Below are 27976 nucleotides of genomic sequence, written 5' to 3'. Positions count from 1 at the left end.
ACATTATTTTGGAGAATTAATGCGAAAGTATTAGAATATAAAAATATATTAAAAACTTTAATTTTAGGTGCGATTAGGTGTGTGAAAAAATTGCAATTAATTAGTAATTATTTTTTAATCAACTGACAGCACAAAAATAGATAAAACACACTCTCTTCTCAGTTTCATACACCCTTTCCACAAGAATCAGACAGCCCGATTACCAGATGAGAGATCATATGGTTGGTTACAGTCAATTATACATTTTTCTCTGCCGGTATCACCTATTTTTGCAGCTGTGATACACTAAGATCAATGCATAGTGTTACACGAATAAAGATTTATTACCATTCTAAATCATAACGAAATAAAACAGAATTGCCAGAAAAGTCATGTCTTAGGGATATGTCTTTAATGATGGACAAAAATATATGCATTTATCTTCAAAAAGACTATGAACGCATGCAAAACAGGCACTATTGATTTTTAAAACACAGAGGTCCATGCATCTGTAATGTTTCAGAGTTGTCCATGCTAATCTCCAATATCACTGGCTATAAATGAAAACTCCATATAAGTTTGACAAGATCAGGCACTTTATATATGCATAAAGCATTACAGACATGCATTAAAAAAGAGTGTGGGTTTTAATGTCATGAGGACAGTGTTTGGATTGTCAGAAAAAGATTTTCTTGGACATGCATAAGACTATTTTTGGTAAGTAGGATTGGTCTCTTTTCATGCAATTACAATGAATGGGGATCGGAGCTTTCAAGCTTCAAAACGGATTCACAAGGACCATAAAAATAGTCCATGTGACTTGGGCACTAAACTCCAGGTCTTCTCAAACCAAACAATAACTTTGTGTGAGGAACAGGCTGAAATCTATTCAGTGATAATCCACAGTGGTATGTTAAGCATTTGTGATCAGATCATTGAGTCACTGATTCAGATGAACCCAAGAACCAGACCAGTTGATCCAAATGAATCAATTGAAGCAGATTGAGTGAAAGGATTCATTCGCTGATCATATTCGCGCATAAACATGCAGAGTAGATCAAAGTCGGATGTCAAATTTTTCAAAGAAATAAAATCTTTTTGAAGCCTGACCACACCAGTCCTCATTCACTTCCATTACTGAAAAGAGTTGAAAAAAATGCAACTTTTGTGTTCCACAGAAGAATGATATAAAGTTTGGAACATCGTGAGGGTGAGTAAATAATGACAGAAATTTCATTTTTGGGTGAACCATGCTTTAAGCATAGTTAAGTCATTTGGTGATATTGCTTATTCTGGATAACTTGTGCACCCCTTTTAACAGCAATATAAAAGTATCCTAACTTTCATCATAACACTGTCCAGAACTATAAATGATAGCATATTTTTATGTAAAATGTAATAAAAACAAACAGCTTCAGTGTCATCAGTTGGAGAGCATGAATGAAAGTGCAGTTTTCCACTCATTTGGGCTTTCAAAACCTCGCCAATAACCACCAACTGTGTTCTGGTGTGGGTCTGAACTTGAGGCTTAAAATCATCTGAAGAAAGGCATTTAATCATTTCAAATCAATCCTCCATTCATTAAATCACCAGGTGACAAAATCCCTGTGGCTCGGGCAATAATGCGTTTTGATTGGTTGCTGTTGGGGTTAAAGAGAGCAGTCTGTATATAACGCCGTGATGTCATTTCCTGGTTACCAGATAAAAGGCTGTATAAAGTACTCTCAGGGAGAAGAAGAGTGGTGTGGCGTGGGTGTTTCTTTGTGCTTCCAAGATTTTCAGAATTACATGCCTTATCTTTGTTTGATACTATTAAAAGCTGCTTGTTCATTCCCGTTTTTTGTGGGTATATTTGGCCTTGGCTGTCTCCTCCTTCCCAAAGGAATTTCCAGCTGAAATAAGAGTGATTACATTTCTATCTCTCTCCTCTAAGCATCCAGTAGTGTGTGCCAGCGGCAGACCTGTTGGTTTCCGCTCTCCTTCATGTCCTGCCAGTGAAGAAGTTCCTCCTCACCGCTGCTGTTCTGGCCCAGAGCCACCCAGCCAATCATCTCCTTGCGTTTCATATTCCGCCGATTGTAAATGGAGACCATTAATGTGACGTCGGACAGTTGGAACAGCGCCACCTGGAAGACAAACGTCTCCTTGAAGACCGGATTCGGCTGACTGCGACGGATGGATGTCTTACAGCGGGATATCTCCTGTCCCATAGAGTTCAACAGAGTGAGCTTACCAAACGTATCTGAAAGAGAAAGACAGGTCACTAAATCTCTACTGAATGAATATGTTGAAAAAAAAAAAAATCATTTCTACATCAACTTTTGTGTGATTTATTCCATCTAAACAGTTTTGAGCCCCAATGGTCGAAATTTGTATTATTAGATAGCAATGATCTGTAAGTTGTGCTATTTTGGACATTAAAAGCTTTATGTCTATTTATGTCTACGTAATTGTGTTTTTTTTTATTTAATTAATTAATTAAATTAATAATTAATTTATACTACCATTCAAAAGTTTGGGACCATACGTTTTTTTTTTTTTTTTTCAGCAGGGACACAATAAATTGAGTCAAAAGTGAAATTTATGTTACAATTTTTAATTTCTATTCATCATATGTTCCTGAAATCACGGTTTCCACAAAAATATTAAGCAGCACAACTGTTTTCAACATAGATAATAATAAGAAATGTTACTTGAGCACTAAATCAGCATATTAGAAGTAACTAGAAGTAACTTTCAAGTAACTAATAAAGTAATGCATTACTTTTAAATTATATCGGAGTTACTTTTTCAAATAAGTAACGCAAGTTTTCCCATTTATAGACTGACACCTCTCTTCTGTCCCCATGTTGAGAGAAATCGGGATTAGGTGCAGAGGCGTTGTGTGCGCAGTGTCTACACTAAATGTGACCATGCATTTACTCATGTCACTTGCACAAAAAAACAGATTTAGTTTTAGTATAGTAAGAGAGTAACGCAATATTGTAATGCATTACTTTTAAAAGTAACTTTCCCCAACACTGGGATCATGTGACACTGAAGACTGAAGTAATGGCCATCACAGAAATACATTTTAATATTAAAATATAAAAGTTTTTTTTTGTAATTGTAATAATATTTCACAATATTACTGTTTTTATTGTATTTTTGATCAAATAAATTTGGGTAAGGTAAAGATAAGAGACTTCTTAACAGACATAAAAATATTGTTTTATTTTGACCCTTGGCTTAAGGCCAATTCACACCGCACAGACAAACACCAATAAACACGTTTGTTGTGTTTTGTCAGATCAGTGTGTTACCCCTGTTGGCACTTGTTTTCAACTGACTGACCATGTTCAGTCAGTGTTTGTTGGTGTCTGCTGGGGCGGTGTGAACATGACAGTTATTTTTCGTTCAATTTTAAATCCAACTGCCAACTTGTTTGTTGGTGTTTGTCTGTGTGGTGTGAATTGGCCTTTAGGATGATCACTAACACAAAACTGTGACTCAGCATGATAACAGAGAACAGTATGTGTCTGTCTGTGTATGTTTGTGTGGTTGTCTCCGGTGGTAACTCGTCGACTTGATGCGAGAGGTGTGTGAAAAGATCTGGGGCTCTGTGATCGATTAAATGTCATGTAACTCTATTCACTCAGGAGCATCATTGCGAGATGTGACTGTAAGGCGATTAAGATTCATACAAACAGCATGAACTCTAAAAGCCTGATGTTTGACCCACAACACGTGTGAGGATGACGCATTCAAAATGTGCATGTACAAATGTGTGTTCTAGCAGCTCGTTCGTTTAGAAAGGATTTATTGCAGTACATTTACTCTGAATCAATATCAGACGGCTTTACAAAAGGTTATTTGCCCAAGAGTCACTCCTGATGGTTTAATGATGCCTGTGAATGTGTTTCTGAGCCTGTTAGTGTGAGTGGGACGGTGTGTTTACCTGGAGGTCTGTTGAGTGCGAAGTTTCGGAAGTGGCTGCCTTTAATGATCTCCACAGACAGGCGTCCTGTGGTGGCGTTATACGATAAACCCAGCAGTAGTTCTGGATTTCCACCGTGAGACACAGACTGACTGGAGGAAGCACTGTCACTCTGTGCGCTGAAAGACGCCTGGGAGTCTATTGTCTGCGGGGAGGGAGATGGAGAGATGCCAATGTGACCTGATTCGTTGGTATTTCTATGTAAAGTGTAGTTAAACATAGTTTTTCAACACATGAAGACACTGTAAAATTGTGCAAATATCCTCTCCGGACACTTTTGGCCGCTAATGTACAACCCCATTTTGAGAAAAGTTAGGACATTTGGTAAAATGCAATAAAATCGAGTATCTGTGATTTGTTCATTCTCTTTAGCCTTTTTTTTTACTGACAACAGTACAAAGAAAAGATTTTCAATGTTTTTCAATGACCATGTTAATTGTATTTTGATTTTGTTTGGCTGCAACACACTCCAAAAACATTGGGACAGAGGCATGTTTACCACTGTGTCTTTTTTTTTTTTTTTTTGCCCAATCTCGCCAGATGCAAGACAGCTGCTCAACAGTCTGTGGTCGTCGTTGTCTGATTCTTCTTTTCATGATGGGCCGTACATTTTTAATTAGAGACAGATCTGGACTGCAGGTGTAGAGTGTCTATGAAACCACACTGTTGTAGCATATGCAGAATGAGACCTGGCATTGTCTTGCTTCCCAGGAAAGATGTCATCTTGATGGCAGTATATGTCTCTGTACAATCCCAACATCCACCTCCACATCCATGGTACCTTCACACGTATGCAAGTCACCCCATACCATGACAGATGTTTGATTTTGCACCTTCTGCTAATGAAAGTCTGGATGGTCCCTTTCATCTTCAAGACTGAGAACTCAATGTCTGTTTTCTCCAAAAACAAGATGAAATGTGGACTCATCTGACCACAGCACACATTTCCACTGTGTTTTTTTGGATAATCTGAGATGAGCTCGGGGCCAGAGAACTCTGTGGCATCTTTACATAAAATTGATGTATAGCTTTCTCCTTGAAATATAAATACTTTGCAATCTTGAATTGTTCAAGAATTCTCTCCTGAAATTTGGCACAATATGATGACCTATCTTTGCTTGCAAAGACTGAGATGCTCCTTTTTTACCCAATCACGATACCCTCACCTATTACCAGTCCTCCTGCTTATTGTGGACAGTTTAACTTGGATATTCTGTAATCTTTTCTTTTGCCTGTCACAACTTATATGGAATGTGTTGCCACCATCTAAATAAAAAATATATAAATATATTTACAAATTACAATTAATTTGCCCATAGTTTACATCAGGAAATACTGTCAGAGTACACTGTTATATTGACACCATGACTAAGCATTTTGACTATCTTGTTCGTGAACAATGACACAAGGATTTGTCATTCTGATGGCACTGATATGGTCATTGATAAATACTTTGAGAGATGAACTAATGATTTTTCAAAAGTTACAGGCTTTTGCAGGTAATCCATTGTGTGGTGCATGTTTGCATGAATTTGCAAATGGTTTGCAAATGTACTAAATGTTGTTGCAAATGTGGTTTGAGAAATGTACCAAAGCGACTACACATTTTGTATGCACCAACATAATGTAATCTAGTTTGATGAATTTATTTAGGATGGATGGATGGATGGATGGATGGATGGACAGATTAACGGATTGATGGATTGACTGATAGATTGACGGATTGATTGATTGATTGATTGATTGATTGATTGATTGATTGATTGACGGATGGACGGATTGATGGACTAACTGACTGACGGACGATAGATAGATAGAAAGATATATATATATTTTTTTTTGTATGGTTGATCTAACATTTCATATAAATACATATTTAAAAAAATACAAATAGTATCTGTATTTAATACATATAAAATTGTGGTGGGGCAAAAAAAAAAAAACCTTAACTAAACTGGCCCAACCACACCAGTTTAAAAAAAGAGAGTATTATCATAGCAATTTACACACCTTGAGATTACAGCGTGGCTCCAGCAGCAGCGTGATCTCGAACCTGCCTGTGTGTTGCAGCCTGCTCAGTCTGTACATGGCCTCTCCCATCATCCTCTCTCTGTTCATCTTCCCCAACGCGTACAGGCGGAACCGCAGCGCAGAGGAACCCAGATCCCCTGGCTCTAGATGCGAAAACCGGAAAGTCTCCTCGAACCTGGGCAAGGAGCCTTTCTGCACGGCCGTCTTGTGCCTCTGCCGTTTCCCAGGTAACAGCACCACGTGCACCTGCCAGGAGTCCATGCCACTCCGAGCCTTGTCTGGAATGTCTTGGGCCAAAATCACAGTGACCAGGAGTCTGTGGGTTTCAGCCCGGTAGTCCAGGGCAATTATGAGGTCACCACATATTGAGATGTGTCCACGAGGAGAAGAGCTCAAAGGGTGGGACGGAGATTGTTCATGCTGTTAGAGAGTGGAAAAACACACACACACACACATACTCAATGCATATATAAACAAACAGATCTAAACACACACTCACACACAACCTCCCACCTCTTACACCTCTCTTAACTAAGTGAGAAAGATTTTACTGTGAAAACCTTATACATGAACACGAGGTGTTTCCATTAGCAATGGCTATGAGAGCTATAGAGCAGATGACTCATGAATATTCATTAGAATTTAGTTCTCATAAATGTGAAGATCTCTGTGGAGAGATTTAGAGGATCTAATTATAAATGGAAAAGTTAAAACATAGACATTAAATTATGTATAAAACTAAATCTCTTATATTTCAAATGTTTAAAAGTTTGGGGCTGGTAAGATTTTGTTTTGTTTTTGAAAGAAGTCTCATGCTCACCAAGGCTGCATTTATTTGATCAATAATACAGTAAAAAACATAATATTGTGAAATTATTGTGTCATTTATCCCTGTGAGGGTTAAGCTGAATTTTCAGGAGTATTACTCAAGTCTTCAGTGTCACATGATCCTTCAGAAATCAGTCTAATATGCTGATTTGCTGCTCAAGAAACATTGATTATTATTATCAATGTTGAAAACAGTTGTGCTGCTTAATATTTTTGTGGAAACCATGATGCATTTTTCAGGATTCTTTGATAAATAGAAAGTAAAAAAACAAAAAAACAACAGCATTTATTTAAAATAGAAATCTTTGAAACAAATACAAATGTCTCTTTTGATCAATTTAATGGATCCTTGCTGAATAAAAGTATTAATTACTTAAAAAAAACAAAAAAACATTGGACTGACCGGCAGTGTATGTAGGAAGTATAAAAAGTATAAGCACACACACCTCAGGGCTCCATGTAGGGAAATTATCCGTAGCCCCACTGTTGTCATAGCCATGGTTGTCAACTGCCAGGCTCCTTTGTGGGGTTTGCCGGCCCATGCTGCCCGAGCGACTGCCCACATACCTGGGTAGATCCTCCAGACCGTCCCCTGTGTCCTGGGAGCCCACAGAAATCTGCTCTGCCATCAGAGAGAGGGGGTCTGTGGGGGTTCGGCTCTCAGTAAGAGGGCTCTGCGATAAGGGGTCTCTCGGCTCAGACCCAAAGCGTCGCCTGGATGAGAGGGGATCTTGAAAACTCTGCACACTGTTTCTCTCAGCTTCTACATGGAGAGGGAGAAAGAACGAGACATAATTATTTCACATGCCTAAACTAATGTGTTGTCGGCTAACACTTTATAATAAGGTCCCATTAGTTACTGTTAGTGAATGCATTAAAGGGATAGTTCACCCAAAAATATAAATGTTGTCATCATTTACTCACCCTCATGTTGTTCCAAATCTATGGATGCTTGTTTCTGCCACAGAATAAAAAATAAATAAATCTAGCAATTGCAAGTTATAAAGTCAGAATTGCGTGATATAAAAGTCACAATTACGTGTTTTATTCCCCCTCAGAATTTGACTTTATAACTTGCAATTGTGACTTTATATCACACAATTCTGACATTACAACTCACAATTGCAAAAGGTCAGAATTGCGAGATGTAAACTCACAATTGTGAAAAAAAGTCGCAATTTTTTTTTACATTTATTTATTCCGTGGCGGAAACAAGCTTCCATACAAACCTGGTAGCCATTGACTGCCATAGTTCTTTTTTCTATACTATGGATTATGGAAGTCAATGGCTACTACTAACATTCTTCATAAAATATCTTTTGTGTTCAACAGAGAAAGAAACACGTAGAGGTTTGGAACGACATGAGGGTGAGTAAATTATGACAGAATTTTCATTTTTGGGTGAACTATCCCTTTAACTAACATTATCTAAAAATGAGCAATACATATGCTACAGTATTTATTAATCTTCGTTAACAATAATTAATAAAAATACAAATGTTCATTGTTAAGCTCAGGTCCATTAAATAATATTAACATGAATAATGTATTAGTAAATGTTGAAATTAATATGAATCACAATTGCTAAATGCTTTATAAGTATTTTTTATTGTTAGTTCATCTTAACTAATGTAGTTAACTGCACGATGAGGGAGATACTCTGAACGTCTTTTAAAGGGGTGGTTGATTATGATTTCACTTTTTTAACTTTAGTTAGTGTGTAATGTTGCTGTTTGAGCATAAACAACATCTGCACAGTTACGACGCTCAAAGTTCAAAGCAAAGGGAGATATTTGCTTTTAAAGAAATTGCTTTTTAAGGACTACAACAAACGGCTGGTAGGGACTACACAACATTCCTCCAGGGTTAGTGACATCACTGACCCTAGAATTTACATAAACCCCGCCCCCGGAACATGATTTATAGATTATTAAGACAGAATATGCTAATAACGACTAGAAGATAACTACACATCAGCTACATAATTCATCAACTAACCATTAAGAAATGTCCTGTTGCATTCTACATGTTGTCACTTCTTCTTGAGTCTCTCCGTTGACATCATCTGACTCCGGTTTGAACATAAAAGGCTAAAAGTTTGGAAATTTTCAGTGCATGTCTGTGTGATGTAAAATTACACAAGCTCCGCCCTCTGTGCCGGGAACAGCAGCTCATTTGCATTTCATGGAACAGAAACAAAACGGTGCGTTTTTGCTCACCCGCAAAAAGTGACAACTTTAACATGCTATATAAAAATATCTGTGGGGTATTTTGAGCTAAAACTTCACATACACACTCTGGGGACACCAGAGACTTATTTTACATCTTGTGAAAAGAGCATTATACCACCCCTTTAATCTGATAACAAACACAATAAACAGAAGTAACATCCACACTGATGTTAAACATGGGAGTCTAAACAATCCAGGACAAAGAACTGAAAGGAACTGAGGGCTTAAGTACAAGGGCAAACAAAGGAGCTAACAAGATAATTAACGAGGGACAGGTGAATAGGATGAATCAATGAAACACATGGGAAAACTGGGTCAAAGGAAAACAGCCAAACAGAAACTGAACAAAACAGAACATATCCCTGACAAAGTGTTACCGAAAATTGTATTGTTTTATCTCAGATGTTTCCCCTAAAATTCCTAGTCATCTCTCTATAAATTACAGAAACGTCTGTCTGTCTGTGTGTGTGTGTGTGTGTCTGTCTGTCTGTCTGTCTGTCTGTGTGTCTGTTAACCACATATCTCTCGAACCGTTAGTCCGATGGATTTCAAACTTGACAGGTGTCTCGCTACGGTCACGAGTAAGTGCAGTGCCAAGTTTGACGTTGTTTGGATGAGAAATGCTAAAGATATCGTTAAATATATCATTTTTAAAAGGTTGTGGTTTAAAAATAAACATTCTGACACTAGAGAGTTGTATCGGTCAAAGAAGCCCCAAGAAGGTTGTGGTTTAAAAATAAACATTCTGACAATCTGTCAGCTACACTGTTTACTTCTGAATATTATAGTTTGGTTCCAAAACGTGATAAGTACATTTTGATTAATTGGAGTAAAAATGTGTTTTCTTTACCAAGAAACCAACAATTACTAAAAACACACACAAAAACTGATTTTGCACGGGCATTTTGCACTGCTCCCTGAATCGACACTCTTATTCATTTGTGGATGTAAACTGAATCTGTAAGTCAGCTATGCTGTTTACTTCTGAATATTATATTTCATTCTGGTGCGCTTAACGCTATCGCTACTGTGTAATAGTAGCCTATGCTATTCACCAACTAAACATATCCTATTCAATGCGTTCACAGTCTCTTTCACGGGCATCATTTGTAGTGGCCTATACACAAACTGTTTACTCAAGCGCAGCGTTTTCTCGGAGTTCACTGTGTGCTTTCTACCATGCACAAAAAAAATGTCACTGAACTTTTGCTGTGTAATTGTAACAATGAGCATTCAATCACACCAAACCAACAATTACTAAAAACACACACAAAAACTGATTTTGCACGGGCATTTTTTGCACTAGTAAATAAAAATACAAATAATGTAGGCAATCCAGGTAATTTAGTCATAGGAGAACATAACATTTTATTTTTTAAATTATTTTAATTTTCAAACTGCAAGACTTTTGATTGCAGACTCTGGTGTCTTGGCAAATCTGAGCAGTTTGAGACATCTTTGAGACCTTTGCTGAAACTCCAAGATAAGTTCCCATTTCTGAAGTCAGGAGAAAATTTTAAGAAGCAAAAGTCTCTATTTAATCTCATTCCTGTCTGCGAAACAACTGAGATATTGATGAGACCTCATTTGTACATTTTAATTCCACTGGGTGAGTCCAATAAATGGAGGGCTATATTTAGCAGAAACAATTTAGCAGTAGACTTTTGATAGAGAGCTAATGACACAATTAACAGCTCCGTCTCTCACACACACACACACACACACACACACACACACACACACACACACACACACACACACACACACACACACACACACACACACACACACACACACACACACACACACACACACACACACACACACACACACACACACTTCACTGAATGTTTAGCAAATGAAATTTTATTGACACTGACAGTCATCATAATTGCAGGACAAGCTCATTTGACCAATCAGACTCCCCAGAGCAGATGATAATGATGGTAATTTACGGCTTTAAGTGCTTGTCCTACGTGACTCTGTGAATTTCACTGAATGGAATCTGTTTCAGGGTACAAACTGTTCTACTCCACAGCAGCGAACAATTAACTGCAGACAGGTCCAGTCGCTTTGTTACCATGCCAACCGGAAAGATGCTTTTCCATAGCAACTGATTCAGTGATCACCATTCCGAGAAATAAAGCTCCATACAGCAAGAATTCGATAGACACAAACAGCCGACTGGGAGCTGTTTTAGTTGTGATATGTCACATTATAACGTACAGTCGGTCAGAGATTAGAGATGTTGACTGAGTATTAGGGAGATTAACAGTGATGTGACAAGAGTCACATTTATAAATATCTATAAGAGGCGTTTGGGTTTGTATCAGTATCACCTTCTGAAACATAGGTTAGCTTTATTCCACAAACCACTGGTCAGCACAGTGACACTATACATTTCTGTTCAATTGGAAAAATAATTTTGGTTTACCACAGTGTTACTTTAGTATTATTTATACACTATTATAGTATTTATTCATATTTTGAATTAGCTTTTATTTTGATATTTTCAGTTTTCATTTAAATTTTAGTTCAAGTTTTAATCATTTTGTTATCTGCTTTTGTAATGTTTTATCGATTTTGTAAATTTTTATTTCAGTCTTAGCTTTAGTCATTTTAGTACTTCAACTTATTTCATTTTGTTGCCATGACAACATTTCATTCTGAGCAAACATGCTTAGTTTTATGAATCTGTGATGCTTGGGAAGCTAACAGCAAATTCTAAACTATCAGCCATTTCAACGGAAAGATGAAGGCTGCGATTTTAATGTTGCACAGGATAAGGAATATTTTAAGCCTAACCTTTTTCTATCAGTTTCCATCCCTTTGAATATGCATTGATCTAGTTAATTTGCATAACAATGGTACACTGACAGTAAAATGTAATGCTGTCCTTTTAATTTAATTATGTCTTTTTCACGATTATATATTATAACATTTCAATAAAGACATTTATTGTTGTGATATGAATAATAAAACAAACACTTAGGTTAAAGCATAAGGTTGGGAGGCAGGCAAACATATATAAATAAATGATAAAAATTAAAGATAAATAAGGGTTTTAGCTGCAATGGTATCTTCTCATTTATTTGAAATTGTCCTGTGACATCCTATGACATGCTAATTTTGCATATCTAATTTTAAATGTTGAATATGAGTCCACACATACAGTACACCACATATACACTGTATTGCCAAAAGTTTTGGGACGTCTGCCTTTACATGCACATGAACTTTAATGACATCCCATTCTTAATCCGTAGGGTTTAATATGGAGTTGGCCCATCCTTTAACAGCTTCAACTCTTATGAGAAGGCTTTCCACAAGGTTTAGGAGTGTGTTTATGGGAATTTTTGACCATTCTTCTAAAAGCACAATTGTGAGGTCAGGCACTGATGTCGGACGAGAAGGCCTGGCTCACAGTCTACGCTCTAATTCATCCCAAAGGTGTTCTATCGGGTTGAGGTCAGGACTCAAGTTCCTCCTCACCAGACTCGCTCATCCATGTCTTTATGGACCTTGCTTTGTGCACTGGTGCGCAGTCATGTTGGAATAGGAAGGGGCCATGCCCAAACTGTTCCCACAAAGTTGGGAGCATGAAATTGTCCAAAATGTCTTGGTATGCTGAAGCATTAAGAATTAGGAGCCAAGCCCAACCCCAGAAAAACAACCCCACACCATATAATCCCTCCTCCACCAAACTTTACACTTACAGTCAGGCAAGCACCGTTCTCCTGGCAACCGCCAAACCCAGACTCGTCCATCGGATTGCCAGATAGAGAAGTGTGATTCGTCACTCCAGAGAACACGTCTCCACTGCTCTAGACTCCAGTGGCGGCGAGCTTTACACCACTCTTTGCATTGCACTTGGTGATGTAAGGCTTGGATGCAGCGGCTCGGCCATGGAAACCCATTCCACAAAGCCCCCTACACACTGTTCTTGAGCTAATCTGAAGGCCACATGAAGTTTGGAGGTCTGTAGCTATTGACTCTGCAGAAAGTTGGCGACTTCTTCGCACTGTGCTCTTCAGCATGCGCTGACTCCGCTCTGTGGTTTTTACGTGGCCTACCACTTCATGGCTGAGTTGCTGTTGTTCCCAAATGCTTCCACTTTGTTATAATACCACTAACAGTTGACCAAAGGAATATTTAGTAGTGAGGAAATTTCATGAATGGACTTATTGCAATGGTGGCAACCTATCACGGTACCACTCTTGAATTCACTGAGCTCCTGAGAGCGACCCATTCTTTTACAAATGTTTGCAGAAGCAGTCTGCATGCCTATGTGCTTGATTTTATACAACTGTGGCCATGGAAGTGATTGGAACACCTGAATTCAATGATTTGGAGCGTCCCAATACATTTGGCAATAGTGTATTATGATCAAACCCTAACTCTCAGTGAAGATTCAAGATGGACCAAATGGATTATATTATACATTTCAAATAGATCACTAATCATCCACATGGACCATTAGTGCTTGGACCCCAGTGATTGCCGCTTATGGCTATATTTATATATACATTTATGAGCAAACAAGAGAATGTAGGTACGTACCTTCACAGTCAGACAGCTCTGTGCTTCCTTCTTCCTGGTCAGACAGCAGACGTTTAAATTTGTGATGTGGCCCTGGTGCGCTCTCGGCGTTGAGCTCCGTGACCCCTGAACGGAAGCTTTGTGAGCGGGAAACGGAGATCTCAAACTGCTTTGCTAACTCATCATCGCTGTCTGATAAACTGGAAATATCATCGTCATCGCCGTAACTATTCACTGCAAACACACACATGGACGGGGACAGAAGGACAAACAAAGAAACAAAAAAAGAGACAAAAAATTAGACAAAGATCAATGCAGAGAAAACGTATGACCTTCCAGTTTAGCTACAGGCAGAATTTGCAGCCATAATTCCAAGGTAATTCTATGCGGTTGCTAAGGTGCTCTGTGTCATTACTGTGCCATTGCTATACTAGGTGGATTCTAGGGCTGGTCTTGGAAAGTTTATTTCTTCTGCTGAACGTAAAGGAAGATATTTTGAAGAATGTCGGTAACCAAACAGTTGATGGACCCCATTGACTTTCCATAGTAGGAAATAAATACTACTGAAGTCAATGGGGTCCATCAACAGTTTGGTTACCGACATTCTTTAAAATATCTTATTTTGTGTTCAGCCGAGGAAAGAAATTCATACAGGTTTGAAACAACTTGAGGGTGAGGAAATTATGACAGAATGGTCATTTTGAAGTGAACTATTCCTTTAAGCTAACAGTTACAGTTTATTGTATTCGTTTGTGTGATTTTTTTATATTTTCTCCAACAGCCCAAGAATACATACAGGCCTATAGAATGGTGCGTAAAACAAATCCATAAGGGAAAAAAATGAAAATAATAAATCAACTCCATAGCAGATTCCAAGTGATCAAGGGCTTAGGGCGTTCCATTTAAACACATTACAAGTGCTCTGCCAGTAGTGGACACTCGTGCAAAGTAAGCAATGACGTACATCCGAGTGAGCGAGACGGAAGGAAGTTAGTGAGGACACTGGGCATAAAAAATTAGATTTAAACACAGCCCGGGTTGTTGCTATGTAGCCTAAGTCAAAAGAGTCCATCCTTAAGACATTCTGATCCCTAGAAATGGCTCCAGTCCATTGTTCAATGCAAGTCTATGGTTTGTTTGTTTTTTTGGAGAAAATCAATAGTTTGATTGCTTAGAGAACCGAAAGTAAACCTCTTCTAAGCACAATCTTTAACCACCACCACCAAATTTTGGGGTCGTTTTGATGAGTCTCTTATGCTCACCAAGGCTGCATTTATTTAATCAAAAATACAGTAAAACAGTAATAATGTGAAATATTATAATATAAAATAACTGTTTTTTTGTTTTAATGTTTTTCAAAATGTAATTTATTCTAAAGCTGAATTTTCAGCATCATTACTCCAGTCTTCAGTGTCACATGATTCTTCAGAGATCAGCCTAATATGCTGATTTGCTGCTCAAGAAACATTTAATATTATTATAAAGTTATGCTGCTTAATATTTTTGTGTAAACGTTTTCAGAATTATATAATGAAAAGAAAAATCCAAAGAACATCATTTATTTAAACAGAATATTTAGTTACACTAAAAAATATTTTTTACAGTTTTTGATCAATTTAATGCATCCTAGCCAAATAAAAGTGTTAATTTCTTTCCAAAAACAATATCGTGATCCCAAACTTTTGAATGGTAGTGATGCCTTAGCAAGCACCATTAAAAACAACTCCAAAAAAAAAAAAAAAAAAGCGTTACCTGATAATGATACAGGAAACTTTGACCACAATAACAATTTTTTTATTCTGTTCCATTCTATTCTACTCCATTGAAAAATTGAAATTGAATTGAGTGTGTAGACAAGCACGTCTACCATATGCACCTAATCACACGAGAGTGGCCAATTAGTCTCTTTGAGTCTCTTTTTTTCTCTCTCTCACCCATCATAGTTCCACATCCATTCATTTCACTGCATTTCGCCACATCATTCACTCTCTCTCTCTCTCACACACACACACACACACACACACACACACACACACACACACACACACACTCACACTCACACACACACACTCACACTCACACTCACACTCACACTCACACACACACACACACATCAAATTAGGCCAAGGAGCAGCATAGGAGGTTGCCATGGTTACGGCCCCTCATGCTGAAGTGTTTTCCTTAATGTACATTCCGTACAACATAAATTATACCTTCTGTATCTGTGTGGTTCCAAACAGAGGAGCTCAAAAATAACTCCTGCAAAGAGCCCTTCGAAACAAACGTCCTTGTAGATTTCAACTGACGGGCTTTTTATATGAAACTAAATAAATACCTCTCTGATTCAGTAAAACATGTACTAAACTGCTACATTTCAGTGATTAATGTTAATAAATAAATTTGTAACATTTTTAAATAAAGTTAATGTATTATAAACAAATATGAATTAACAATAAAGAATACAATAAGCATTTCATATCCCCCCCCCCCCCCCCCCCAAAAAAAAAAAAAAGAAAAGGTCTTCGGTTTGCAATGTAAAAGTGGATATTGGTGAAGCAAAACCATGTGTACCGATTTTTTTTTAACGAATATGATGCTGCTAGTCCATCTACTGTACATTAGCATCAGACTGTCCATCTTTCCTTAGATGTATTCCATTACAGTTATTACAATCACTAGGACACATTTCTCAACACTTAGGTCACTAAACTCTTCACACAGTAAGCACAACATCAGCCTATAAACTGAAAATGAATTAACATTGCTTTGGCACAAATGCATTCAATGACTACATCTTTCAGATGACATGATTACATAACTCAGACACAAACACCACCTAAACTCTATATACCTACAGGCCAATTTGCACATGTTTACATGCTCTTTTCAAAATTGTTAAACTTAAGTTCAAAACCTAACATAATACAAATTTGAATAGGATTGAAATTTGCTACATTTCTATAGTAATACCTAATTTAAATATATTATGAATCTAAAAAATGTAATACTATTAAAACAATGAGATGTAGCTGAAAACCACAGACGTTCAATTGTATTACCATCCAATACAATAATTTTGTACTGTAATGTAAACATAGACTATGTAACATACAGTATACTGCAGTTAATTTTTTTTTATTTTTTTTTACAAAAGCAAATGTATATTGCTGCCTGTTGTTTGTGTTTTTAAGCTCATTCTTTTATGAGTGACAAAGTTTGTTGGGTGAAACCTTTGCTAATGTTATGGCAGAACGAGTTGATTTAAGACATGTATGAAGTGTTTTGGTAGTCAAAATCAAGTTTTAGTGCATTTCAAATGTGAAATTAACTGCTGTGCCGAGCTGATAGTTAGTTAGGAGAACAGTTTGAAGAAAAAGTGACCTAAATATTGAGAAATGTGTCCTAGCGATTGTAAAAAAAAAAAAAAAAAAAAAAAAACCTTGGTAACAACTGCAAATGTACCTGTTTATTGATAGGTGACAGACACGCCCACATCTTGCTTTCATTTTTTATTCCTAGTAATTTCCAAAACTCAGCCCCATTGACATATTTCTATCCAACCCCTTAAAGACAAATGAAATGACTTTCCTACATTTACTGGTTAACTTTTTTAAAAATGTAAACAAGACATTTTTCAGAATGTTCAAGATGAACCAGTGGTGTTTCTGTATAGATTAGACTATGTATGATTAAATATTTGTGTGTGTGTGTGAGGGAGTGAACATGGCATGTGTATTTGATATGTGTGTACAGTGTATTCATGTGTAAATATAATGACTCTGTTTGTTTTGAGAGGGCGTTCTCAGTTTACTGACTATATTAAATATCCAGAAAGATCAAACACACACACACACACAAACACACACAATTCTGTGATAAATTGAGTGTCTGTGTATATAGTGTCTTTCTAAGGAACAGAATTTCACAGAAAATTTTGCAAACAATCACAATTCAGTATGAAGAACGTAAATAAAAGTAATACAGATATCTTAAAGCTAAAGCTAAACCCATAACTGATAATATGAAAAAATATTATGAAATATGCTAAATGTTATATAACTTAGAACTGGAGCCCTGGCTGATTTCTGATCAATTATATTTGTATAGTACAGTTTTACGAAAGAACACTTAAAAGCAGCTTTACAGAAAATCAACTTATTTTGCAACGTGGAAGTACCCTATTTATACGCTATATAAAAATAATGATGTGCACTAATAAATCATTGATAATAATCCATAAAATAAAAGTCAATTTTGATTTCATGGTGACTTTACCACTAGAGGTACACTGTAAAAAATATATGATCAATAAGTTATGACAACATGTTTTTACATTGTTTTAACTAAGTTAAGCAGTTTTCAACTTTTCTTTATGTTATACAAGATTCAACCCATTATTTTAAGTCAGTTTAATGTAATTTAAGTTGCAATGACTAAGCCATCCAAGTTGATTGTACTTAAAAATGTAAGGCAGTAACAGTGCAGTAAACAGTAAAACTATTTGTGCTACAAACCACTGTTTTTATGATTATGATAATACATTTGCATAATATATGATAAATACCAATTTGCAATATCAAGTGGTATAACGGACATGTTTTGTACAGCTAAAATACCTGGAGCCAGATGACAACAGAAGCCTTGTACATTCAAGTTACAAATTGCCACGTCCGCTCTTATGTTAAATATAATGGATTGAGTAAGCCAAAAGTTACTGTAGCAAGGAGGAAAAACTTTTAAAAAACCTAAATATATCAAGAGGTAACAAAGACAGTGGTAACAACAACTTATACAGTAAGCATGTCACCCGTTTGTGACGAGAACAGAACCACAAGCGATGTCTAAACTAAAACGGACAGCAGACTCAACAAAAAATGGAGCAAGAAGACGGACCAATCCACTCGAACACCTGTTAACCCACATCTTACCAGCATCAGAGCAGCGTGACGCCTGCAGACTCCTCCTGCTCTCCAGCTCATCTGTCTCTTCGCTGATGGGAGTCAGACGCTCCATAGAGGGGGCATATTCAAACCCGTCGCCATGACCTCGCAACACCATGGAGGACACATCCACTCCAGATCCATGAACAAGCCTCAAGTTCTGCTCCACTTCTGAACTCTCATCTTTCACCGAGACCTCAGAGTCAACAGCTTGGCTTTGGCCGAGGCGGCGGAAGCCGTTGGAGAACGCGCCTGAGATCTGAGCGAGCCACGAAGAGAACGCTGGGATACCTGCCTGAGGAATGTCTGCCATTCCATCAGATTTCAAAGTGTTTTCCACAATGATCTGAACGCTTTCGACAACAGCTCAAAAGTAGGCCTATTTTCAGATGCACAGAAGACCCAGTGAATTCCCTCATGTTGTTACTGTTTTAAAAACAAAATCAATACAAAACATATTCACTTTAAGAACGTTTACTTTTATAGTGCAACTAACAATCACTGTATGCCCAGCAGACAGACATCAAATGTACAATTTCATTAAAAGTTAACTGCATTCAGCAACCTGATGAAAACCTTTTTAAATAATACTGTTTAAACGGTTTTAAATGGTATTACAATTCTGGAAGAAACCAATAATCCAAACTTTTTAATGTCCAATAACTGGGTGATTTTAAGACTATTTTAGACTATTTTGTCTAAATAAAAATAAATAAAAAAACAACAAAACTAAAATCTTTAATTTTAATAGCAACAAGTTAATTAAGGCATCACAACATTATAATGTACAGTTTCAAAAATGGATTTTCATTTTGAGATTTGCCAAAGATTGCATTTAACAGTGTAATGAAATCATTTTTTAAAAAGATTAACAGCAACACTGTTAATTACAATAACGTCTCATTAGTTAACATTATTTAATGCATTAACTAGCATTAATTAACATTAACTTACAATGAGCAATACATTTGTTACATTATTTATTAATGTTACTTAAGATACAAATATTTATTTTAAATAGGTCTATTAAATAATATTAACAGACACAACCTATTATTATAATAATGTATTAGTACATGTTGAAATAAACATGAACTAAGTTTAATAAATGCTTAAGAAGTATTTTTCATTTTTAGTTTCTTCATTTTAACTAACGTAGTTAACAAATGAAATCTTATTGTAAAGTGTTACCAGCTTAGCTTTGAGTGAGAGTTAGATGATGGTAATTTAAATGTAAAAAATATGGAAAACTAGCATGCACAATTAAATACAAATATATTTTTAAAGAATCTCAAATTTGAGCCAATAACTGATATGGAAGTGATATATTGTGCATCCCTTATAGTATATAGTATACTATATATAATATATAGTACAAACACTTACCAGAATGGCAAAAAACAACAACAATCAATTACTCCATTTAGAGCTCCTGCACCTCAGCAACTTTCTACTTATAACAAACCTTCAGTCAAACCAGTTCAGCGGCACCTGAACGCATTTCGTTTATCTAGACTCGGGACACCTCGACTGACTGGATATTTACTAAGGGAGCTGCTTTTGAAATAGCACGGCAGAACTTCCTCCAACACCCAGCTGATATACTGACCATGTAATGTGTGCGTTTGTGTGTGTGTGTGTGTGTGTGTGTGTGTGTGTGTGTGTGTGTGTGTGTGTGTGTGTGTGTACAGGTTTGTGAGGGCCAAATGGAACCATAATATACTTAAAATAAAATATACCAACCGACTAGTGAGGACATTTTACTGGTTAAAAAGGCTTATAATTCGGCCAAAACTTGTTTTTATTTAAATCGAGTGTTTTGCACATGTTTCTGTGATGGGTAGGTTTAGGGGTAAGGCAGGGGTTGGGTTTGGCCATAGAAAATATAATTAACCTGATATAAACTCAATGGAAGTCAATGCAATATCCTCACTAATATAGTTAAACAAACATTTGTGTGTGTGTGCGTGACCAAAAGGTGCAGAGTTTAATTGTATGTATAACATGTTTTCCAGGAGAAAGGGACAACCCATAGAGCACACAGAGATGTGCGTGGTTCAGTGAATATATTATGCAGATAACAAGCCTGTCTGCCATTGGTCATCAAACAGACATCCCCCACCCCAGACTATTATTTTCATGTGGGATAGTAGAAAGTATTTTAACAATAAAACTTTGTTAAAGTCACCATGAAATTAAAATTGCAGTATTTATAAAAAATAGTTTAACTGTGCACATTATTATTTTTTTTTTAATCATGTGCCCTGATAATCTTTAATCAAAATCACTCTGGCAGCGACTCTTCTCTTCTCTGATGACACGTTTACTGGCGCAAGGGTGGGACAACCTGTCACTCACATGATATCGACCAATAGCAAACCAGAACCATCCTGCGATGAGCATTTCACTCAGATATATGTCACGATAGGGAAGAAAAGACTATGGCAACTTCTGTTTCATGCGAGTTTGAGTTCACCGTTTACAAAATAGTGCGAAGGAGTCCGCAAAAAAGTTTGTCTGAACAATATTACTGACCCAGTCCTTGGTGAATCCCAGCACGGTCTCTTCGTTTGCGCCGGCTGTACTGCTCGAGGCAGGGCAGACCTCCAACACGAGCGAAACAAAGCTTCTTATTGATGAAGAGGAAGAGTATGACCAGCAAGACGACAAAGATGCCCACAGCTGACAGGAAGCCCACCGCCTCAGGAGTGACTGGTGAGGGAGTAGACACACAGATACACTGATCAGAATTATATTTTCAGTCCCCTAAACCAATCCTTTATGCATTTTAGTTTATACCCCAGTGTTTCCTGTGTTCTTTGTCAGGTCTTTTCCTTTCATGGCTGTTTGTTGGTGTCTTTTTATTCTTATTTCTGCTGTTGCTAGATGTTCTACTTAGAGCTGTAAAATCGATTAATCGCGATTAATCGCATCTAACATAAAAGTTTTTGTTTACATAATATAATGTGTGTGTATACTATATTTACATATATATATATATATATGTATGTGTGTGTGTGCCTATACGGTGTTAGATGCAGTTAACTGTGATTAATCACGATTAATCGATTTGACAGCACTAGTTCTACTCCTTGTGTTTTTGGTTGTTTTCATAATGAGTAATGATTCCTACTCTCCTGCATCTTTAAAGTTCACCAAACGTTACAACCAATTGGTGTCACTGGCCACGTTAAATTCATTTTTTCCCTCAAATTATTATTAATAAAACTGATTTAAAGATAAATAACATTAAAAAGGCACAGAGGCCTTCCTAGATGAGATTTCCCTTCTACTTAAAAGGGGTTATAAAAGTATTACATCCGCTAGGGGTAAAACGTAATAAAGAAAAGAAAAGGCTTCCAGCAGGCCGTCAGACCAAAAGGACCAAGGAAAACACCATCAATTAGAAGATAAATTGGTAACACCTTACAATAAGGTTCATTAGTTAACTACTACAGTTAACATGAACTAAGAATTAACAATACTTCTACAGCATTTACTAATCTAAGTTAATATTAATTTCAACATTTACTTATACATTATTAAAATCAAAGGTTGTATTTGTTAACATTAGTTAATGCTCTGTGAACTAACATGAACAAACAATGAACAGTTGTGTTTTTATTAACAAACATTAACAAAGATTAATAAATACTGTAAATGTATTGCTCATTGTTAGTTCATGTTAGTTTAAACATTAACTAATGAACCTTATTGTAAAGTGTTACCGATAAATTTATCGTAAATCCCAGAAGGAAATAACAATAAAATAGGATTTGTTAAAGAGACCCATGACACAAACAAGAGGAAATAACAATAAATAGTATAATTAGTTAAAAAAAAGAAGAAAAATCAATAAAGTGGTATTTTTGGGAAGAGCTGACTGACTCCAAACTGTTCAGCATTGTACATCATAGATTTCATTTGTCATAGCTCAATGTTTTTCAGGGAACTGATCTCTGCTTGGAGGAGACAGAGAGAAACCACGGCCTCATATTCGGCAAAGGTGCTTTGAAGTGAACACTTCAAGTGTAAAATGGACCATTAAGTTGCATAGGAGTGAATATTTCACTGAGTCTGAGAGGGCAGGCTCTCCTGAGTGTGTGTTGACTGAAAGGCTGAAGCTGAACACTATTATACTAAACCATCTATTATACTGATCCATCTAATCTGCACCCACACACACACACAGTTGTCGCTGCAAAGAACACAACAACCACTCACACAGACGAGTGTGGAAAAAAACAGAAGCAGATTGGAATATCGTCATAAAAACAAGAAAGAGAAAAAACACCATTTCCTTTTCAACATTTTCATTATATAGAAAACAGCAGCATGAACATTCTTCATAACATCATATTTCGTGTTTTTACAGGAGAAAGTCGGTCATACAGGTTTGGAACCACTTAAGGGTGAATAAATGAATTCTGTTCATTTTTGGGTGAACTATTTCTTTTAAGATTCAAGCGAGATTACATCTACAGATTCATCTCCAAACACTTGACCATGCTCTCTGGCACTCTACATGTGCAAGCAAGAACACACTGACCTTGTGAGCACATTCACACACACCCACATGGACTGCATGAGCAGGATGGTTTCCTTGGAAACAGCTCAAGCATTCTGTGAGGAGTGATTTGAGCATGGCTTTGTTCGCATAAACACAGACGGTTTCACGTTGCCATGGATATTCTGTTCTTGGGTGCACAGAGTTCATATGAGCTCTAAATATAATTATTATCCAAGAAATGTGAAATGTTTTTTAACTCTTTCACAGTGTGAACTGTTAAAATGGAAATCGTCATAAAGTTCTTGTCATACCTGAAAATAGTAAAACATCTCCATCTAGTGGCTATGTTTATGAACTGCATCCTGTAACTGCTTAGACCAGTTGTAGTCTTCTAAGCAGTTACAGGATACAGTTCATAAAAATCCACATGTTGAAAGGCTAAAAAAAAGACATTATTATTTATTTTTGTAATTAATAGATTTACAATTAGATAAAGACAATAAATTGCACACACATTCCACATCTAATTTCTGATAAGATTGAAGAAAAATAACATTTTTGAATGTTGTGCTTGACAAAGCCTTTGTTCAAATCGCAGACAAGTTTGAAAGCTAAGATTAAGTGCTCGCCTTTAGTTAATTGGTACAGGATGCTGTCTCTCTCCATTTTTTCTGGAAACTTCCTGTCGGGCTCTAACACCCTTCCTGACAGCTGAAAACTGAAGTGTTCTCTCCCAAAATCTCTCCTCATTATACTCTAAACATGAATGCAAACTATTTTATTTCTTATAGACCCAAAAATCTAAATTCCCCTAAAGGTTAGTTTACCCCGAGTAAAACAAAGTTTGCACATACAGAAAAAACATGCCTCACAACACTTCAGTTCACTGGCCAAGCCTTGATGAAGACATTTCAAACCCAGAATTCATTTATCTTTACCCTTACTGGCAAATTGTTTTCCTTTTTAAAAACACGAAGTCTACAAAATGTTGTTAAATTTATGCTGGGGATAAAGTCTTATCTTACAACTTTCTGCTTTTCAAGTATGTATTAGTTTTACAGGAAAACAGACACAAAAATAAAGATAGATACTATAGAAAAAAATCTTAATTGGTATCTTAATCTATCTATATTTGTATATATATTTGTTCTTATCTTACAACATTCTGCTTTTCAAGTAAATGTATTAGTTATATATATATATATATATATATATATATATATATATATATATATATATATATATTATTCAGTGCAAGGAAGCATTTAATTGATCAAAAGTGACATTAAAGATATGTACAATCATTGTTACAAAAGATTTCTATTTCAAATAAATTGTTCCGATTAACTTTCTATTCAACAAAAAAATCCTGCAAAACTGTCATAAATAATAAGAAATATTTCTTGAGCACCAAATAAGCATATTATCAGCATATAGCAAAGGTTCTTTATACTAGAAAAATTAGCTTTTGAAAAACAAAACAAAATTCTTCACACTAAGAAAAACATGGATCTTTTAAGAACTGTTCACTGAAAGGTTCTTTGGGTCACCAAAAATAGTTCTATGGCATCGCTGAGAAAATCCTGTTTTGAAACCTTAATTTTTAATGATTTTTGATCATGTGACATTGAAGAATGAAGTAATGATGCTGAAAATTCAGCTTTGCCATGATCACAAGAATGTTACATTTTAAAATAGATTAAAACAGAAAACAGTTATTTTATATTGTAATAAGATTCACAAAATAACTGTATTTTAACTGTATTTCTGTAATTTTGATCAAATAAATGCAGCTTGGTGAGACTTTTAAAAACATGAAAAATCTTACCAACCCCAAACTTTTGAATGGTAGTCTAATTACTGTATAAAAGACGCGGAGCGGAGTTCTAAATCACTGTAAAACACGGCTTCGCGGGGCTTATTGCTCAAATCTCCACCAGAATGTTTGACATTTTGAGATGAATGCTTTTGTGTCTCCTCCTTCAAAACACACACACCACCTGAGATCATAAAACCACTTTGTCTCTCACGGTCACACTCAGAGGTGGGGAACCGAGACACGGGTAAATGAGAATGAATCACTCAATAAATAAAGGAGGGTTGGATGAACCTCACACACACCGGCACTTGTTCTGCAGGCCAAATTAAAAGTGTCAGGGTTTGGGTAAGTGAAAGGAGCGAGGACTCAAGTGCAGGACAATGGGTATTTATTGAGTATATTGTTATTGAGTTTACTGGGGACGACTTGACTGCAGGGAAACATACAATGTACATACGACAACGAACCAGCACAGGACTGCAAACAAAGCATGTAACAATGAAGGACAGGTGGGGCAAATGAATCAATAATCAGGTAACAAGATGGGCGGGGTTAGACAATAGACAGGAAAGCACAAGGAAACATGACAATCCATGTGCTCACACATGAGCACATGGCCAGCAAACACAAATCACCAGCCATGTGCCCCAACAAAACAAGACATGAACACACAGCTTATGAGAACACTCATAAGCCACGTGTTCACACAAAACATGACAGCATGAAAGCACACAGCCAGTGATAAACACAAGCTGCATGCAATGCAACACACCACAATACAAAACATCACAAGAACGCACACGAAACAAGGCACACAGACAAGACAGGAGTGTCAGGTCACAAAACCAAGAAATAGACTAGACAGAAGTGACAGAACCCTGACAAAAAGCTGATAACTAAAGGCTGGTGATTACAAATTTTTCATTGGAAAAAAGAATTTCGTAGGTATAAGTGAAAAACATTGATTTGTGTAATTTAAGTGTTTGTATACAAATCAGTTTCATTTTAACCTTCAATATTACAGTAATGTATTGACTTTCTGTAGTTTACAGCAGTAGTTGAGATAATTTTTTTTTTTTTTTTTTGCTTGAAAAAATTAGCTGTATGCTGTACAGATATTTAATTATTTATCCAAATAAATCTATTCGGAATCAAATCAAAATCGAATCGTGAAATTTGTGTCATCTATACCCATTTTTCTTTGACTGTCCAAATAAATGGGGCATTTCACAGAAATATAGTGTAATTTATGTCTTCAAATATTTGACCAAGAAAACAATGGCAATATTCTCAGCACTATATGATTTAAAATCATTTTAAAAAAAAGTAACCTTCTTAAACATATCGGAATTTAAATTCATTATAAGCTTTGGCTTTTAAGCCAAATGTTGAAAGTAAAAGAAAAAAAATTCTAAAACTCTTGTTTTGACCAATAGAAGATGAAACTTGTAAATTGTATCAAATTAGCATACAAAACACAAAAATGTACAATGCATAACAACCTGCCATGACCATGATTATAAATAATACCCTTTTACTGAAAACACAGTTAAACCTTTCAGTTAAAATCCACCTTCATTATATACACTGAAAATTCATTTGCAAATCATTTAATTAAACATGACATTATGAAGTTACTCCAGTAATCTTAGTTTTATTTACAACTTTGAAAAATCATTTTCTACAGTAGCTGTTGAGTGTTGACTCTTGTGTGGGAATGTATGCAAGTGAGGATTTAATTTAGGCTATTGAGAAAGCTATTATAACATAATGATATGGAAATTTTAGTTTGGAGAGCAGAATACTCTTGTGAAATATTCCCCATGTGTGGCCGAGGTCATCCCTTCTGCAAAATAAACTGCTGCATTTCATTATAGATGCCTTTAATGATTTATTAACTGAACTATTGAGTACTTTGGTCCTGCATTTCCCTTTGGAGATCTAAAACAAAGTTGATTTGGCGCATGAAGGCCTTTCAGCAAGGCCAAAAATAAACCTTTTCTGAAGGTTTATGAATATAGAAAGATGGCTGCACTGTATGCCATATGACACTGATATGTGATTCTTCACTTGGAGATATTTGACTGTGTGAAAATTGTTTATCAACTTAAATTCTAACGCCTCTACATCTAAACGGTAAAAATCTTAAAATGTAATTCTTCAAAGTTCAAGCCATTCAGTTGTTTGAAAAACTCAATTGTTTTCTAAATTCTTGGTGTGATGGTAATTACAATAATGAATTGGGGACAATGACTTGTTAAAAGCAATCCAACCCTCTTAAAAAAAATAGAGAAATGTTTTAAGCATCCATTATTATGTGTGCTTTAAAACTAGAATGACTAAAAAACAACATTTTAACCATTAACGTATTTAAAATTAAACAAGCACAAGAAGCAGGTGAGGAAAGAAACAGCAACACTAGCAAAAGCCAGAACATGGATTACATAAAACATAGCATGAAATTCTCGTGTTTATAATCGTCTGAATGACATGTCAGTTGATATTATGTCAAGTAGAGGAGATGAACCCTATATGATATTAATGATGATAATGATGCTGGGGCAATTCATCGCTCAGCCCTGCTGCAGCAAAATCAGCCAATGAGCTTCAATAAACAAACTGATATAGCCTACTGTATGACGATATTTGATCAGAAATGAATTCACATCGTTTAAAGCCACGCGATACTTACTATCTGATGCCATGGTCGCGTTGCACTGATCCCGCGGCGTCAATCACCCGCCCTGTCGATCAATATCGATCGATATATCTTCATAAGTATAAAGCACCGGGGAATCAAAGAGGTTTGGCGAAGACAACCGGTCCGACTGCACGTATCACCCCGTCTGTCCCTAATAAACCTGCTGGCGACGGCGGAGAAGCCCACCGGGACTCACTCGCTGCTTCGCGGGCGAGAACGCATACGGGCACGCGGGCATCAGGACGAGAACGCGCTGCGCGCTCGCTACACTCTGCGCCAATAACCTCCAGTCCAGAACCTTCATTCAGGCTCAATTATTTATCAATAATGTCATATTCACTTTTCTACATACATTAATTGGTGTGGCTCCAACTGCAGCGACATACAGCTATGTACCAGGGGTTTTACCCCCGCCCGCCCCT

The 27976-nt window shown here is 36.4% G+C and overlaps 1 protein-coding gene across 1 annotated transcript; it reads right to left on the bottom strand.

The window, feature by feature from the left end:
• Positions 1-102: 102 nt before the first annotated feature.
• syt16 (synaptotagmin XVI) lies at positions 103-27976 on the bottom strand. The gene is made up of 7 exons (XM_079855602.1): positions 27546-27976; positions 21060-21236; positions 13606-13818; positions 7261-7577; positions 5966-6406; positions 3917-4100; positions 103-2221 (listed from the first exon to the last, which is right to left on the bottom strand). Exons 1-7 carry the CDS (start codon positions 27556-27558, stop codon positions 1908-1910), a joined length of 1659 nt encoding a protein of 552 aa, XP_079711728.1. The 5' UTR covers positions 27559-27976; the 3' UTR covers positions 103-1907.

Source organism: Squalius cephalus (assembly GCF_949319135.1).
Source record: "Squalius cephalus genome assembly, chromosome: 21".
NCBI classification, from domain to species: Eukaryota; Metazoa; Chordata; class Actinopteri; order Cypriniformes; family Leuciscidae; genus Squalius; species Squalius cephalus.
This window is presented reverse-complemented; position numbering and strand designations above follow the sequence as displayed.